General features: G+C 40.1%; 1 protein-coding gene across 3 annotated transcripts in view; it reads left to right on the forward strand.

Annotated features, from left to right (window-relative positions):
* Positions 1 to 16883, forward strand: part of spire1a (spire-type actin nucleation factor 1a) — a 28300-nt gene extending 11417 nt beyond the window's left edge. The window contains exons 3-19 of one of the 3 annotated variants that reach the window (XM_063899425.1): positions 2126 to 2395; positions 4681 to 4806; positions 6709 to 6783; positions 6897 to 7061; positions 7409 to 7495; positions 7721 to 7850; positions 9801 to 9848; positions 10140 to 10291; positions 10698 to 10779; positions 10892 to 11040; positions 11755 to 11778; positions 12584 to 12613; positions 13830 to 13967; positions 14070 to 14140; positions 14345 to 14372; positions 14456 to 14619; positions 15175 to 16883. In XM_063899425.1, the coding sequence (XP_063755495.1) occupies positions 2126 to 2395; positions 4681 to 4806; positions 6709 to 6783; positions 6897 to 7061; positions 7409 to 7495; positions 7721 to 7850; positions 9801 to 9848; positions 10140 to 10291; positions 10698 to 10779; positions 10892 to 11040; positions 11755 to 11778; positions 12584 to 12613; positions 13830 to 13967; positions 14070 to 14140; positions 14345 to 14372; positions 14456 to 14619; positions 15175 to 15448 (2013 nt within the window). In that variant the 3' untranslated portion in view covers positions 15449 to 16883. The remainder of the gene's footprint in view (positions 1 to 2125; positions 2396 to 4680; positions 4807 to 6708; positions 6784 to 6896; positions 7062 to 7408; positions 7496 to 7720; positions 7851 to 9800; positions 9849 to 10139; positions 10292 to 10697; positions 10780 to 10891; positions 11041 to 11754; positions 11779 to 12583; positions 12614 to 13829; positions 13968 to 14069; positions 14141 to 14344; positions 14373 to 14455; positions 14620 to 15174) is intronic. The other 2 variants (XM_063899426.1, XM_063899427.1) reach the window with 2 other exon arrangements.
* Positions 16884 to 17514: the final 631 nt, after the last annotated feature.

Raw genomic sequence — 17514 nt, forward strand, 5'->3', positions numbered from 1 at the left:
AGCTGAGTTTAACTTCAAGTTCAGGGATTTGAAATCTGGTAAAGAGGGAGTACAAAGTACCATATTTTCCTCTATAATGAAAAGGAGTATAACGTACCATAGAATAAAACGCTCAAGTAAAGTACACTTGTGTTCCATTTGTTCAGCACTTGACTAAATACATTTTCAAAAACTAACTTAGTGATTATATGTACTTTTTTGTGTGTGTTTTGAAACTGGACTCTGACATGTTGTTGTTATTTAATGGTTTTTCCACCCCTGTTAATGAAGTCAATGATCCTAAACATGTTCAGTCAACACCCATCCCTTCTGTGCGCTACACTGCAGGCAGGTGCTGTTCTCGTGCATCTCACCAAACATATCCAGCCATGCCGGAGAACAGAGGTTTCACCCACATCAACACTCTGATATATTTGGACACCTCCCTTTTTCAACAATGTCGCTCTATTCCATTCTGGATAAGAACACAGAGTACAGGAATAACCCACAGTATGCTTCAATTAAAGGAACAATTGGTTCATTATTTTTACAGCGTATAACAGAAAAAAGGTTTTGCCGGTTTGCAAACAAATGCATTGCAGTTTCTACCCACATTTAAATCATGTGCAAACCATGTAGCCACAACACTGTAACACTGACGCAACAAAAACAGTGACGATCACTGGAAAATAAGAAAAAGGTTGCAAGCTATATAATAATTTCTCAGACTAAAGCGTGCACTGGAGAGCTGTACTGTACTGATAATCACAGATACTGAATATTACATGACTTGTATTGGGATTACATTTTTCAGTTGGGGGGAAAGTCCTGAAAGGGTTTGGAGATGAAAGCTTATAAAACTAATGTCAGTTGAAGTGGAAAAAATTATAGAAAACTAAAATTATTTATTTAATTAGTTTTATTTGAGCTAAAAAAAAAATCAACAAAAGTCCAAACTAGTGGTTGACTGAGGGTTTATACGTATATAATATTGATATATTAAAGCTGTTGGTCTTTTCTTTTTTTGCATCTGATAAAATACAACATAATAATAAACTTTATTCAACCCTGGTATTGTCCATGGGTATTTAAAAAAAACCAACTTGAGAACAAAAGTTTTTGTTGTGCAGCATTTATCAACCTTGTTTCTGAGAGACAAATAAATACTGTTAGTTTAGTAGCCTTCATTGGTGTTGGCTCAGTGAAATACTTATACAAATAAATAATCTGCCTCGTGAGTCAAGGAGATTAATCGGTCTACCACTAGCCCAGACGGCTCGTACATGAACTAATTGACCAAAAAACGACGGTTCCAGACACTCCTCTTAGTTTGAAATGCTTTTGCTCCCCATGCTAAGTCCCAAACACTTAAACTGAGAGCAATGGTTTGATTGAGTTGTCAGGAGAGGACACTGCCCAGCAGAGCCAACTTGTCATGCTGCAGTGAAGAACAACTTTGTCTCTTTGTTGATATTTTGGAACAAGCGGCAAAAACAGAAAGGTCATACACTGCTTGTTAATGAGGGAAAGCAGCGATGAAATGAAATCATCCCCAGATTATAGTAATCATCACGCTGTTTGGAGGAACACTGTGGCCTCATTTTGCATCTGGCTTGAGGACAGGAACTGTCTTCTTGTCTGTTCAGGTGAATTCAGCTGGTTAGAGATAGTTATCTAACTAAGGAGGGTGCGGAGTAATAAGGTTTTTAGGATGTGCTGATGTGCGTGTTTAATTATATAGCAGCAGGGGGCAATATAAAAGGAAGTGGAGAGGGATCGAGGGAAGCTGAGGCACTCTGGAGGTTGGTCATTAAAAAAGCATTTAATAACTCAGATATTTAGATACAGTATCAATTCAAACATGCCTACGCAAAATGTTAAGCCACTTTATCAATGAAAAGTTAAGGGTAGTGACACATGACGGCAAGTAAACAAATAAAATATTTTCCTACCGTTGCTTAATTAAAAATGTCCCCAAGCTACACATTTTCTTTTCATTCTGTATTTATTGCATATCTTGGTGGTAATAAAATATCTAGTTCTGTATCTAAAGTATTTTTCAATTAAAAGGACTGGTCTGTAATATTTATTTATTGTCTTCTACACAATAATAATCCACACAACCCATTTGTCCATTGTCCCACAGGTTATTGACTCACTAGGCGTCATGATTTACAAAGCTCTGGACTATGGACTTAAGGAAAACGAGGAGCGTGAACTCAGCCCGCCACTGGAGCGCCTCATCGACATGATGACCAACCCGGAGGAAGCGGAGAGTGACCCCTGTCCTGATGAGGGCTACGAAGCTACAGAGGAGGAGTGCGAGGAAGAGGAAGAAGAAGAGGAGGAAGAGAAGCCTGTCTCTGCCACACCCGGCTCAGTCACCAGCATCCGCAGCTATCGAGACCTCATCACGGTATGTTGTGTGGGGCGCATGGATTTTTAGGCTACGTTAACAATACTTCTTTAGTGCTAAATTTGGATTTATTTCCCAAATCTGATTTTTTTTGTTGGGCTGTTCACATTATTTTTAAATGAATCAGATTCTGTCCTGAACTCACTCGCATGCTCAAAACAAAAAATAACACATAGCAAGCTGTTGTACAAAAGTATATATGGAGCCACTGAACTCGGCATTTACTGTTTAATTGTAAAGTTGTAAACAAAAAGGACGAGGAGAATGTTTTGAAGTGGAGCAATGACTGCTACTTCTGTATGGACTCAGGGGAAAACATATGAAAGTGGCCTAAATAAGAGATAAAAAGATCGGTTTCCACGGATTGCTGTTCACTATTATTAAAAAGAAACAATCTGGGTAAAATATGCATAGGTCATAAGCGCATATTGCAAAATTTCAATGAGATCTATTAGGCATAATCCCCACACAGTAACACTCCCATAATAACTGCTCTTGATCCTTTACTGCAACATTTAGATCATGGTTCAAGGCTGATGAAGAACCATGACACATTAAAGGCGAAATAAATACGCAGATTTTTCTTCATCATGTCTAAAACAAAGCGGTGCATCCACACGTTGTCATCAGTCCGGGTCCAAAACAAATTCCCCTGATGGGGCCGTCACACTGTAAATTCCCAAAGCAGTCTCTGAATAAGAAAGCAATTATAGCTGTGTAAACACGCTGGTATGTGGGGAATAGAAAGTTTCAGCCTGTTCCTCCCATATAATAAACTTGGTGTGTAATGAATTAGCTCTGTGTGCTGCCAGTGCATGATTCTAAATCTTCCCACAACCCCTCTCTCGAGTATAAACGGCAATATGTTGGCATGAGATGGCCAGAGTAAATGGCTTAAATTTCCTGTCTGACCTCCTTCCTTCACTTTTACTGTGCTGTTTTGCTAGGCAGAGGAAGGTCAGGTTGATTAGGGTGAAGCTAGAGGTGAAGCTGATAAAAGATGACCGCACTGGTGAAGCATCCCACTAAGAGAGGGATAGTTAGATGCTGACTGGGTCTCCTATTTGATTAAGTGAAATGGAGTGTACTCCTCTTACCAAACCTGTCAATCTCTTGGGTTTGGATTGTATTCCACTTAAGCATGGCTCATCAAATACCGAAATGATTTCACACATGATTCACTGACACCACATTTCCAAATTATGACATTTGGCAACTTAATTTTTTCCTCTTTTTTTTAGCAACCATAAGGTGTTGTGCCATTATACAGATTATTGGTTTTAAACAGAGGAAACCACAGACACTGCATTATTTTAAACATTGTCATGGAAACTCACTGCCTAAGTGTAGTGTTACCTGGGAATTTACCTTCTGATGAACGAGGAAGAAGACATTTTCTGCTGAGTCAGACATTCCTGTGGCTAGCCAAGCCCATCAGGAGAAAACAAGAATATGTCACTCCTCTGGATTCCTGCTTTTGTGCCACTCGAGATAATTTGACAGCCCATCCATTACGCCGTCAGGCAGGCTTTATTATCGTCACAGCCATAAGGGTCACAGCTTTAAATGGTGCATAGCTAATGCAAGTCAGACAATGTCGCTCTGACTGGACAATCAGGTTCACGCTGATAAAAGCTTGTGTTCATGATGTCCAGAGAGTAAAACCTACGGACGTTACAGATCCCACGATGCCTCTCTAGTGCCACCATGAGAAAGAGATGTTTGTATTTGGTATCAAAACAATTTTATATGTTTCCACTTTCTGTTGAGTGCAATCATTGGGCCAAAATTGAGCTTTGCCCCAATCCTTTGACCAAATTCTCAATCATCTAAAATAACATTCCCATCACCCCTGAGCGCCTAGGCTATGTCTTGTTGTGTTTTGTTTGTATGACAGTCAGCAGGGTAACTACTGGCCTGACTTTTGTGAAACTTGGTCGAAAGGCGTGGCTTTGGCCAAGGAAAAACCCATTACATATTGAACTGCGTTTAATTCACAGGGTGGATCACACATTATGTTTCACTTTCCTTAACATTGAGAGATTTGAATTTGTGCTGAACTCATGTGGTGTTGGAATAGTCAGATATTCAATATGCATGTTCTTGTGTCATAAAAACACTCACCTTGATTTAACTAGAAGAGCTCCATGCCTTCACCAGTTGTCCCGGATATTAAATTATTTATACAGCCAAATATCACATATTGCCCTCAAGGGGGTTATAGAGTGGCTTTAAAGCATCACCACATAAAGTATATAACAAATTCCTTCTCTCATCTCCTGCAGCTATGTTCTTCCCACCTGCCCAGCCCATCAGACGCCCCCCTCCATTACCAGGCGGTGTGTCGCGCTCTCTATACCGAAGCCAGAGAACTACACACCTTTCTGGATAAAATCAAGAGTGCAAAGGAGGTAAGAAACTCGTGTGAAACGAGTTATTAATAAACCTGGTGAATCAACAGAGACTATTTCAAAGAATAATGAGCAACAATAGCAGCTCTGACTTTTGGTCACTATGTCCCCAAGTGGGATCATGTTATACTTGAGCCCCCCTCAAAACATTTGACTCTATAACTCGTCACAAACCTACGAACATAAGCAAGACATTGAAAGTGATAGAGATAGATGCGCTTGGAGGTCCAGCCCAGAAAGTACCAGGAGGAAATGAGAGTACCAAATTCTCTTGTCTGCTGTTTTGGGATGTGGATTTCCCGTGTGCAGTTTAATTGGTTGAATGAGGATTTGTAAGGACAGCAAACCTTCTGATGCCAAGTAAATAAAATACCAGATTTGTGCCAGGAAACCACACACTGGACTACAAAGTGGCAGAAGCATTGAGACTGTGTGGGTGTCCCTGTATGACTTTTCTGTTCGGCTGGATCATCATTGCCTGCACTACTTGGCATGACGTCTTCATGGATGTGATCTGGCGTCCTGTTTCTTATTTCTTAGGATTTATTGCTTTACATGGAGCATTGGTTTTTGTTTCAACCAAATTAGACACCCAATACAAACCATAAGAAAGCTTATAGCTTGAGGGAAAAACGTTACCCTGCCCAACCTAAGCATTAAAAATAGAACAAAATTCTTGTACAATTAGTTGTACAACTGTGTTTCCTGATTGAGTTGATGTTGAACGATGTAGCCACATGACTTATCCTATAGACTGTCAGACTGCGTAGCGTTGCAGCACAGTCTGTACACTCTCATGCAGTATGTTTCTCCTGCAAGACGCATGAGCCAAGCAAACATCTTATGCAATATATGGTTATAGAATCAAGTTTAACCTTATTATAGGAATTTAAGGAGCTTACAGGAGGGGGCCATCAGGCTTTAGGGGCTGCTTTGTACTCCCTGTAGCACTGAAAGTCACTGGATAGTTGCTAATAAGTAACCATGCACAGTGTCACACATGCTTACGAATTAGGAGGCTAGTCAATGAGTCTTTCTTCCAGTTTCTCTCACGGTTGTTGTTTTTCTCTCTGTTAGTGTCTATCTGCTTTTTCTTGGTTGCTGAATTCCCCTCTGTTCCGCCAGTCTAGAAATGAAATGTTTTTCTAAATGATAGGAAGTCCTGGGTATTAAATGTGGAATTGGCAGCAGAAATGCATGTGCGTATAAGAACAGAACAGTCAGATCAGCTGAAAAGAAAGATTATGCCTAGAAGAAGGAATGTGTTCCAGCAGTGAACATGGGTGCGGATAATTAGATGTGTTGATGATACTTAGGCTGCTAACAGAGGACGCGTAAGGGTTGACTGTCTTTGATCTTAGATTGGTATCATAAATCACGTTGGATTCATCTGGCTTTAAACAACTTTAGATCGTATGTGTTATGAATAAAATATTTGAATGCATTTCTGATGTAGGAAAAGGAAAAGCAAGCATCATTTCCCATGTCCTGTAAAATGTGTGACTGGATTCAGAATGTACAATATTTAGACTTGACACATGCAGCTGTAAACAATGAGCGCAATCATTAACTCGACCAGTTTGACATTTGAACTGCTCACACAGAACTTTCCATAACTTGCTAGAGGAATTCAGCAGCCAGACATTAACAGCAGCCATTAGACAACTATTGGCTTTTCCTTTTTTTCCTTCTGGTACATTGTCAATAGAGGATGAGAGGGATATTGACACACTAATGTGAAACAACATCCATTGATTTATTAACCAGACTGCTTTGACTGCAGCGACCTCAAGCTAATTAGAGCCAGTACTGTGAGAGCACTGGCTTTCAATATCATGCCAAAAGTATTTTTAATATCTTTCCTGACTTCTTTTATTTTTTCATGTCCATTTTCTCGGCTAGAACCTTCGAAAAATGGAAGGCGATACTCGGGAAGAGCCTGCCAAAGACCTCGATGAGCTGCAAAATGCAGATTGGGTAAGAGTTTTTTTTGTCTTCCAAAAGCATTATTATTATACTTGACTCCTGGTATTTGTGATTACATAACTTGTGTAGTAATATTTCATCACATCTTTATATTTCTCCAACAGGCACGGTTCTGGGTTCAGGTGATGCGAGATCTAAGAGATGGTGTTAAATTAAAGAAGGTTCAGGAGCGTCAGTATAACCCCCTACCCATTGAATACCAGCTCACACCGTACGAAATGCTGATGGACGACATCCGCTCCAAACGCTACAAGCTGAGGAAAGTCATGGTAAGGGAAAAGAAAAACTGTTAATTTGATTTAAACCTTCTTCTCTTTGTTTGTTTAACCTGACTTTATAAATGCATAATAGTGCCATTGTAGGTACAGATAAATAACAAATATTGGGCAAACATTAGGTTAATATCTTCCCCTGGTTCTGTAATTTTGTTTAACCTACAATGGCCATGAAAAGCCATCGCACCTTCCAGTTTGTGTTAATAAAAGTCACATTTCTTAATGTTCTCAGGTGGAAATGGTAATTACTCGCTACAGGTTACGACCACCTCTTCAGTACAGGTATATATATAAAAAAATTCAATAAAAATCAAGATTCTCATCATCGACTGTTTTTCTAGGTGAATGGGAACATCCCACCAAGGTTAAAGAAGAGCGCACATGATATCATTCTTGAGTTCATCAGGTCGCGGCCGCCTCTGAACCCTGTGAGTAATCTACAACATGCTGCCAGTAGTACATATTGATTAATTGATTAATTGATCTCATGGTAGTTTTTCGAACAAAAACATAAACTTTGACTGACAACACGGTTACAAGACTTAACACATTAAAGAAATGTGCGCCCTATCTTGGAGGGTGTTAGGCGGAAAATCTCACTTTGTTCACCATGGTGATGGCAGTTTAGGGCTCACTTGTGGTTATCATGACAGGTCGCAGAACGTAAACTGAAACCCACCCCACAACGTCCTCGGAGCCTCCACGAGCGACTGCTGGAGGGCATCAAATCTGAACGGAAGCTCAGGCCAGTCTCACCGGACATGATCCGCAGACACCGACTCGGTAAGCCATTAACATGTAACACATTGACATTACTAAGGTTGGAATGGCATATGCGAAAATAATGTACTTGTGCAACACTCTGTTCAACCTGTCAAAATAAATGTTGTTGTTTTATCTGAAAGAATAACCCTTACCTGTTCACTTGCTGCTTAAGAGCCTAACGCCCTACACTCGAAACAATAACCATTAACTATGACATTCGTTATGATTACTCTAACAGCCCTCTTCCTACATTGATCTGTTCACTTAACCAGAAGTGTCACAGTGTTTAAACAAGGATCACTTTAACGGCTGCACGGAGCCATGAGTTGTTTGCCAGACCTTCACTGCTAATCCGTCAGCTGTGGTTTCTGACAAATGTGCTCTTAGACTGATAAATACTTTGGCTTGAACTTAATGATATGATTCCTGTACTGCATGTAATGATGCTCTTTGTGGTTATAAAAGCGAGCTGTGAATAAGGAAGTCGAATTTGCTTCGTAGTCTTCATAAAAGGCTAATTGGATATAATCTCTCAAACCATTTAAAGCCTTATGTTGTCCGACTATACTTTATACTTTGGGTCTCTGGGGTTTACACAATAATTCTTTTGTGAGGGGATTTGGGAGGGGAATATGGAGCAGTGGTTATATAATCCTTCATATGGGAGGCTGAACAAGGTGTGAACATAAACATAATACAGTCTTTATCACGTTACATTTTCAGAAACCGTAAGTTTTATGAACTACAATAAATCGTTGATTTCCCCATCCATTTATAACTCTCATGAATTTCTTTTTCTCCTATTTACTCCCATTCTTTCATTTTTCAAATATGCGCATGTCCATCAGTCATGCGACCTCTAAGCACATCTTACAGCTTTGACTCATCAGGTAAAGTTTCACAAACCTGTTGTGTACCTATTGTTGTTCCTTGTGTTTCATTCCAGGCTATTTTAGGGTTAGGTCCTGCTTCTCCCTGATTTAAACAGACACTCCCTTTTCATAGTGTGTTTGTGCTCATGTGTGTACTGTTACTATACAAAGGAATCCCTTTGTATCACACATGTTGGGAATGATACATTTGACAGCATGTGCTAAATATAACAGTCAATATTCACAGGGGCCCATCTGTAGTCTAGGTGATGAGAGATAGCCACTGAGCCAGAGCCTGTAGGGTGAGATTACCCATCCTCACTCTGCTCTGCGGCCAGTCTGCCCTGCTCGTCACCCTAATCCGCTCTCACTGAGTAATATGACAAATTACATAACACTGGTATCAGCAGCCTACCTCTAGTTGAACGTCAGATGACCGTCTTAATGTCCCAATACAGTTTCCCAGGATGACTGTAAACCAGATGGATGTATGGGAATAACCTATGGTACTGTGGCTGCACTCCTCGTTTTAGGCTGTGTTCAAAGTCCCATAATAACAAACGGTTCACACTGAGTTTGACCTTAAGTTGTGCGTCAGTGTGTACTGTGTTCCATCGTTCAGGTATTTGTGGATTTTGGGACAGTAGTATGCAGACAGAGTACTCGAGTGCATCTCAGCTCTTCAGACTTTTAGTTGGCGACCGAACCGTAAATATTTAACTATGGAAAAAAAATCAAAAGTCATAGCGAGTGACTTTAAGGTACAGTTAAGGGTAAAAGTGAAGGGGCTGCTATTCATTCAGTGTACCGTACACACAGATCGAGTATGTAGTATGTTGGATTGTGATTTTACACAGCCTCCCTCTGCTTCCCCCGGCACTTCCCCTTCACTCTCCCTTTACTTTACAGCTGTACAAAACATATTTGTGTGAACGTAGCTCACGCCTACACAGCATCCCCTCAATTCACACCTGCATCTGACAGATGCTTGTTGCTGTCAGGTCCTCACTGTGGAACTAGTCTGTTGTCAGGAATGGAACTTTGAATATGTGTGTGGTCCTAGTAAAGGTTAAATATGCCCGTATGTCCTTTACAGGTGCAGGGAAAAGCATCAGCACTCCTCAGGACTTGTTCCGCAGCTCAGGTAAAGAAGCAATGGCTCATGGGTATGAAGTAAACCATCAGTAGTGGGAAAAATATGCTAAAGGATCATCAGGCAGTTTTATTTAAATTAAATGATTGTAGACCAAATCTGTAGTTGAAATGGTTTGGGCTGATCTTGCTTACCATGTGGCCTGTATGAACTGACTGGTGTCAAATTGTGATAATACAAAGACAGCCATTTTACACAGGAGGCGTCATGGCTGCCTGTTTAGATAAGGACAAGATTCCAGAGAATTTATGGTCCACTTTAAATTGTATCTTTCACCCGCAGACACTCCTGATGCACCAAGGAAATTACTTGGCAGCACCCAGTCTCTGGCCAGTGGCATCCTGGGACCCCAGGGCGGAGCGCAGCCCCTCAGCCAGAGGAAGAGGATACTGAAAGCGCCAACACTAGCTGAGCTGGACAGCTCCGAATCTGATGTGAGATATCTAACTCTTAAAGATGACAGTTTCAAGAATTTATTGCTATTTCAACTTACTTGATAGTTTGATTAGCTCACACAACAAACGCAACAAGAACACCAATCGCATTCAGTGACCACCTTTAGACACTTAGAAATAAATAATGTAATAATACTAAATAATCCCAGTTTTATATTCAAGGTTTATTATTATTTCTTTGAACAGCTGTCCTCATCAATCCCCTTTATCAATTTTCTATTTAACAGCATTACAAATGTTTATGCAATATAATGCAACTGTAGTATCCATGTTTCCACAAGAAGGAAGTCAAACCCTAATTGAATTTGTTTTATTATGCTATATTTACATAAATGATAGCTATGAGTATCACAGGACTAAGTAGGAGTTATGCTCTGGTTGACAGGAGGAGCCCACGAGGAGCAGCTCCAGTATGTCCACGTCTTTAGTGGATGACACGTCACCCGAGTCTGTAACGGGGAAGAAAGGTAAGAGCTTACCTGTTACATAATCTCATGTATAACATTCTGATTTTTGACTACTAAAAACCAAGGCTGTCTTCATAATATTCACTCTGTTTACTTGGTGTTCTTTCTCCAGCTCCAGCTTCTCCAAAGTTCCTTCCCGTTTCTGCGTCACCACAGCCAGACAAGCGTCGGTCCCCACAGAGGCGGCACTCCATCGAGAAGGAGGCCCCCACCAGCGTCTGCCCCTTTCTACCTCCATCCAGACAGATCTCCAAGTCTTTGGTACGTAAAACTGTGGGAGCGACCTCTGGTAACCAAAACAAAGCCTCCTTTAGGGTTGATGACAGTTGATCAATTTGCTCATTGTAAATTGTTATGTAATATTAAATGGAGAATATGCTTAAAGGGTAAAAATGGCACGAATCATTTTGAAATGCAGAGTTTGTAGAACAACAAATCATACATATCGGAATTTGAATTGACTATTAATCTCGCAATAACACTGGATAAAAACAATGTATATCTGTTGAGTTTACTGCCGTCCTGTGACCGGTCATTCCTTTGCCATGAGGTCATTCTTCCTCTGAGTGACTCTGAGAAGATTCCAGTTGGGTTGATGGATGTAATTGAAACCACAGGACAGACGCTGTATGAAGGGGATTTAGAGGGAATTGGTTCATTCTCACCACTTGTTAGTTTAATGGCAGACCTCTGGCGCCGGACCAGCAGCCGTGGTTTCAACCATCATCAAAGCAGAATAAATACAACTTTAAACCCCATTTAGGAGACGCTCTCTGGGGAAAGTCATCACACCATTTTATTTTATTTATGCCTGTTTCAAAGTTTGTTTATTGACGCAAGCAAGTGCTCAGAAACACTTGCCTTTCACATGAGTACCTTGACGTCAAGTTAGGCGCTCATATTATATCTCATTGAAATGTTTACACATATCAAAGACTAACACACAGTCATCTCCTATTTTATTTATTAATGCAGCTGAAGGCGGATCCCAGTGCCAAGGTAACCTGGTCATACCTCTGTCTATCCACAAACACCATCTTTTTCCCTGCTGTGGGACTAACAAAGGATTTCTGATTCTGATTCTGAGAAATCTGACAGTGGGACGGTTAGGATGTAACATTGGGCTCTGAAAAGGGAAGCCAGTGTGGGAGTGCTTTAAACATGCATGCTTTCAAATGGAGCTACTGTGGTGGAAAACATGTGTCAGCTTGTATTAAAGAGAAAATGTTCCTTCTTCTCACTTGATGTATTATGTCAGTAAACATTTACTTGATGAGTTTATTGGTCTAACCCGAGTTTTATTTAGTAACGTTATGATCCTATTAAGAGTAATAGATGATAAAGCAGGGATGGCTAGGACATTGCTACGTTGACGAGTTGCTACTATGGCAATCTGTCAATCAAGATGGAGGCCTATCTCGCGTCTGTAGTCACTCGTGGCTACGTCCACTTCTTTTATACAGTCTGAGGGAGGAACAGAAGAGAATATTTTCTGAAAGTCTAGCAGGGATGTGTAACATGAAGGTCTGAGCAATCCGAAGTAGACTCCGAGATGAAGGCTAACATCTCGTTGACCTTTTCTCCTTTCTGTCATGGGACTTGCGGTCATGAAGTTAAATTTCATGACACACGAGATGACACAGTATGCTAATGGTACGAGCACTTGCCAGGAGAGAGGGAATTAAAAAACATCCTCCAATAGATACATCTTGTATAACATTGTATTAGGCATACTGTATGTTATTAGCTTGTCAGAATATAAAGTCCTGCTTCTGAATGTCATGTGCCTCTGTCTGCTGGTCAGGTGGAAGCCACCAGTGGTGCTCGAGGCACGGTATGTGATAGATAATGCATATCATCACAGGCATATTACACTGTGTGGGGAACCCATCCAGAATGATGTGCATTTCAGCAGACTTATTTTTACGTCATGACTCATTTGTGTGAATGGGGGATCTGCTGCATACTGAACATTGCTTGGGGAACGTTAAAACTAAATGGAGTTTAGAAATAATTTGTAAACATTTACAGTCTCATATTTTTTAATCCGAGTCAATTCGAGGAGACGTAAGAGCAAATGGTTTTTGAAGAAGTTCCCTGAGCAATTTTCACTTCACTTTGGGTGCATAAAGTTCAGACATAAGATAGACGAATATGTTCAAATGTTTCATTGGCTCCCAGCTGTGTCACAAATCTGCTGGCGAACACAGCTTGCTCCGTGATGGGAGTCCACTTGCAAATAGGATGCGTGAAAATAGGAGTTATTCAACAGAATTACAATCTAATATATTAATAGGTCTGTTAAGTAACGTCAAAAGTAAACTCTTGGTGCAGAAAGAGAATGAAATCCACAACGTAAAATTCTTATCAGATATCTGTTTGTGCGAGTTCAATTGGGAATTAAGTAAATAGAATAATTGAATAAACCTAATTGATAGCCAAAAACTGTGGACCACCAACATGGCGGGAGTGTTGCATCATCAGCATGCTGTGTTTAATGTTCATTGTCATGTCAGTGGAAGGGCCATTTGTGCTTAAAAGAGAGTCTGTAAATGACCATTTGTATATCAAATACTCGCCCTGTGTTACCTTAAAAACGTTGTTGTTTTCCTATGGCTCCGCAATAAATGAAGAATCCAGAAATTGAGAATGATATGTCATAGTAAAGGAAGGGCAACATTCATCGACAGCAAAAACGTATCAAAACATCGGTCTAAAAACTACTCGCACAGACAAGTAACACAACTGTGCGAGTGAGAGCGCACAAATGAGTGAAATCTTGTTTTGATATAGTGTTTTGCTGTTGCTAAACACAGCTATCCATTTACGATGTTCACTGTGGAGCATGCAAGACAAAGACATTTTCTTAAGAATGTAAGGTACCACAGACTGAGTGTATATACAAATGGCCTTTCTTTGGGTGAACAACACTTGTGTAATGGGTGTCATTCTCATTGAGAGCAGGTACCATCACTTCTTGCTGTTGCTCTGTTTTGGGTAATCTGTTTCCTAATAATTAGTTTACTGATGGGTGTTTGTTCTTCCTCCAGGAGGAGTTCTGTTACCCGGTGGAGTGTCTGGCGCTGACGGTGGAGGAAGTGATGCACATCAGGCAGGTCCTGGTCAAGGCAGAGCTGGAGAAGTTTCAGCAGTACAAAGAAATCTACACCGCCCTGAAGAAGGGAAAGGTAGAGTTTTTAATGTCAGAGTTATCCGTTTCATGACTTTATTATTTAAATAAAATAGATTCATTCTACCGTCGTCACCTTACTTGATGCTTTCTGTTCTAGGTTTGCTTTTCATGTAGGACCAAGAGGTTCTCTCTCTTCACCTGGTCCTACACCTGCCAGTTCTGCAAAAGGTAGATTGAACAGTAACGCTAATGTAACTGGACGAGTTAAATGCAATAAATAAGAACGTGTGGAATAGAAAAAAGTGTCTCTTATTGTGTTGCATCAATTCAAATCCCTTTTTGAGGTTTGACAATGTTCTGGGATGATATTAGTAGAGTGTTATTTATAAGTAGCATCTCTTCAGTAATATCTTTCATTCTTGTCTTTTCCAGGCCGGTGTGTTCCCAGTGCTCTAAAAAGGTAGGTGTATTATATTTAACACCCTTTCAAACACTCCCCTTGTGACTTTTACTTAAATCATTTTGTGTATCTTTTAACCTCAGATGCGGTTGCCATCTAAGCCCTACTCCACCTTGCCCATTTATTCTTTGGGACCCAGTGCATCGTCTAAAGAAGATCCGTGTGGTGCTTCTACGTCTGCGCAGACTGAGAAGCACCCATTTGGGTCTGCACACAGCCGACACAGCCTACGCAGAAGTGTTTATAAGTATGTTGCTGTCATTCTCCCATTTCTTTTTATATGCTAAGAAGTACTGTCAAATGTGATGCTTCGTGAGATTAGTTAATTACCTATTTTGGGATCCCCTTTAGTGCCAACATAAGTGTTTATCCACAGACATGCAGTCAATCACAATTACAGTCTAAACACTATATTTTCATAATCAAAAAAATAACTGCTATTCTTAGTGAAGAAACAATTGCAGGTTTACAGACACCATTTTATAATGGTTCCTGAAATGTTTGGAGATGCTTCTTTAAACACTTAATAGAACAAAACATACCAGCAATGGATTCCTCGTGGGATTATTCTTTTATCCGTTGTCCCTTTTCTTTCTAAACTTTTTTTCTTGCGACATCAGGTATTTTTTCCAATGTCACTCATGTTTCACAGTTCCCTGTCTAAAAAAAAAGCTACATTTTACTGACTTAATATCCTTTTACACTCATATCTTGTTTGATAATTGTGTCGAGCAAACTGAAAGACTTCTCTGGTGGGGATTGAGTCAACACCTTTGTGAATATTTCTTTCTGAAAACCTCAGGATGTCTAAGAGCAGCAGCAGCAGCAGCAGCAGCAAAGATGGCCGCTCACAGGACGAGCCTGACCTGCCCAAGGAGCTAACGGAGGACTGGGTCACCATGGAGATCTGCGTAGACTGCAAGAAGTTCATCATAGAGATCATCTCCTCAAGCAAGCGCAGCCTCAACGTGGCCACCAAGCGTGCCCGTCTCAATCGCAAAACCCAATCCTTCTACATGTCGTCGTCCAGCTCGGTCAACTTCCGGCCCTCTGAGCGCACCATCAACGAGGTGTAGAAGGCAGGACTTCCCTGTGTGCACTTTGCTTTTACGCCTCTGCCAAAATCTTAGTCTCCACAATGAAGCCAGTCCATCCCACCCCAAAGTTATCCCTTACCCCATCTCAGGAAAAGTTGGCATGTTTGATTTATCAGATGTGCCAGGTATCAAAGGAGAGCCATGTTTCTCAAAGTTGGTGAAAATTCAGGACAAGGTGGGAGAAATGAGTTGATGATGTCACTATTGTGGATCAGGTAAGAATGTATATTTGACATTAGAGCGGGGTCAGATGATACAGAAAGCCAAAAGCTGCAGTGATAACGTGTAAATAGTATAAAGGCCCATCCCTAATCTTAGCTAGTGAATATGTTTTCCAGTTCCTGTTTACTTCTAGCACTCAGGAAGAACAACAGATTGTCCTTTTGACAGAAATGCACTGTAGATCCTCTACCACTCCTCTGCCCCCCTCTTTACTTCCAGCAACAATTATGCCAAATGTTACATCATTCATTTTTTAGCCAGTTTAAATTAATACTATCATTTTGTAAGGATAAAACATTGAAGTGTGAGAATAGGCATGGATTATTTTTCTGTGAGGGGTTTTTAGCTTTTAGTTTTAATGTATATTAAATTCTGTGCCTGGTGCCAAACTGTAATTTCTTTCTTTGAATGCCTTTGTAGTTGCGGACCTGTTGTACATATGTGTTATAAAGTCAATGGGGGTCATTTTAAGGGTAATCTAAGGTTTGCTTTCTCGCCCTTTCCATGATTCAAAAGCTGGGCAGCAGAAGCACAGAAATGTAACGTTATGAATGTGTACATGCTGTATATCTTAATTGTTCAAAAGCTAATATAATTAGTAGAAATATAATTTTACAATGTTTTATGATTTTCTGCCGCTCGAGTTTCTTAACATGAAATTATTCAGAAAAATGATTATGTTTGTATTAATGTAATATTAAGATTGTATTTCTATTGTATAGTTTATAAACTCTGCAGTGTTAAAATACTCCTCTAAATTGCAAACCGCACTTTTATTGGTTATTGTTTATGTTGGGATTTTGTCTTAATTATCAATGATTATTGTTTCTCTTGGGGGGGTCCATAGTGCCATTTCCTGTGTGTGTGTGTGTGTGTGTGTGTGTGTGTGTGTGTGTGTGTGTGTGTGTGAAAAATGGCTAAAACAAAACACTAAAATGAATTTAATGTAGGCAAGTGTATAACTGTCATTAAATACAGACACACACTCATGCACAGATGTTTGTATAGTGTGTCTTGTGACAGTCGTTAGCAAATAAAAACAAAGTCAACCAGCCTGTTCAATAACGATGCCATGTTCCATTGAAACATCTGTCCAGTTTTATTTTAGGCCTCTGCAAGGAATGTATGCATGCTGTTCTGTGATCTGTTTGTTTTTATCAAAGAAATTCTAATAAAAACATCACGATTCTTACTTCTGACTGCATCACCCTCATTACTGTATCCGTAGTTTAAAGCATGATATTACATCGAGTTTCAGGACTGTGCCCTATCACATTCATTGCAGACAGCAGAGGGCGATGGAGGTACAATGAAAGAAAGTCTCTTCTGCTGGACTCGATCACCATGCACATCACCCTGTGGACTCAGGGACATCAGGTGGTGGAAGGTGTGTATTGCAGCGTCATTAAGTGACAATTGAACGTGTGGATTTGGTGTTTGGAGAAAGGGAATTACATTTATACGCAAGGGCTTTCTGAAAACCTCTAGTTGATTTCGTCAAATAGGCATCTGTATTTCTCAAGTTATTGGTATACGAGTCCGTAAACATGCACTAAAAGAGTAACTAGTTACACAGAAAATTAAGAATTGTAATGTTCAGCTCAACAATAGCACCCCTTGTGTTAAACCTGCCAGATGCTGTAAGTGTTTACTGGAAGAAATATTCAGATCTTTTATTTAAGTAAAAGTAGTAATACCCCTGCGTCATACTGTTTCATTTGAAAGTCCTGCATTTAAATTCTGCCCTAAAGGTACAAAGTATTAGCTTTAACACAATTTAAATTCAAATATATGAATTATTGGATTATTATCGACACATTAAA

Source organism: Eleginops maclovinus, chromosome 13, assembly GCF_036324505.1.
Source record: "Eleginops maclovinus isolate JMC-PN-2008 ecotype Puerto Natales chromosome 13, JC_Emac_rtc_rv5, whole genome shotgun sequence".
NCBI classification, from domain to species: domain Eukaryota; kingdom Metazoa; phylum Chordata; class Actinopteri; order Perciformes; family Eleginopidae; genus Eleginops; species Eleginops maclovinus.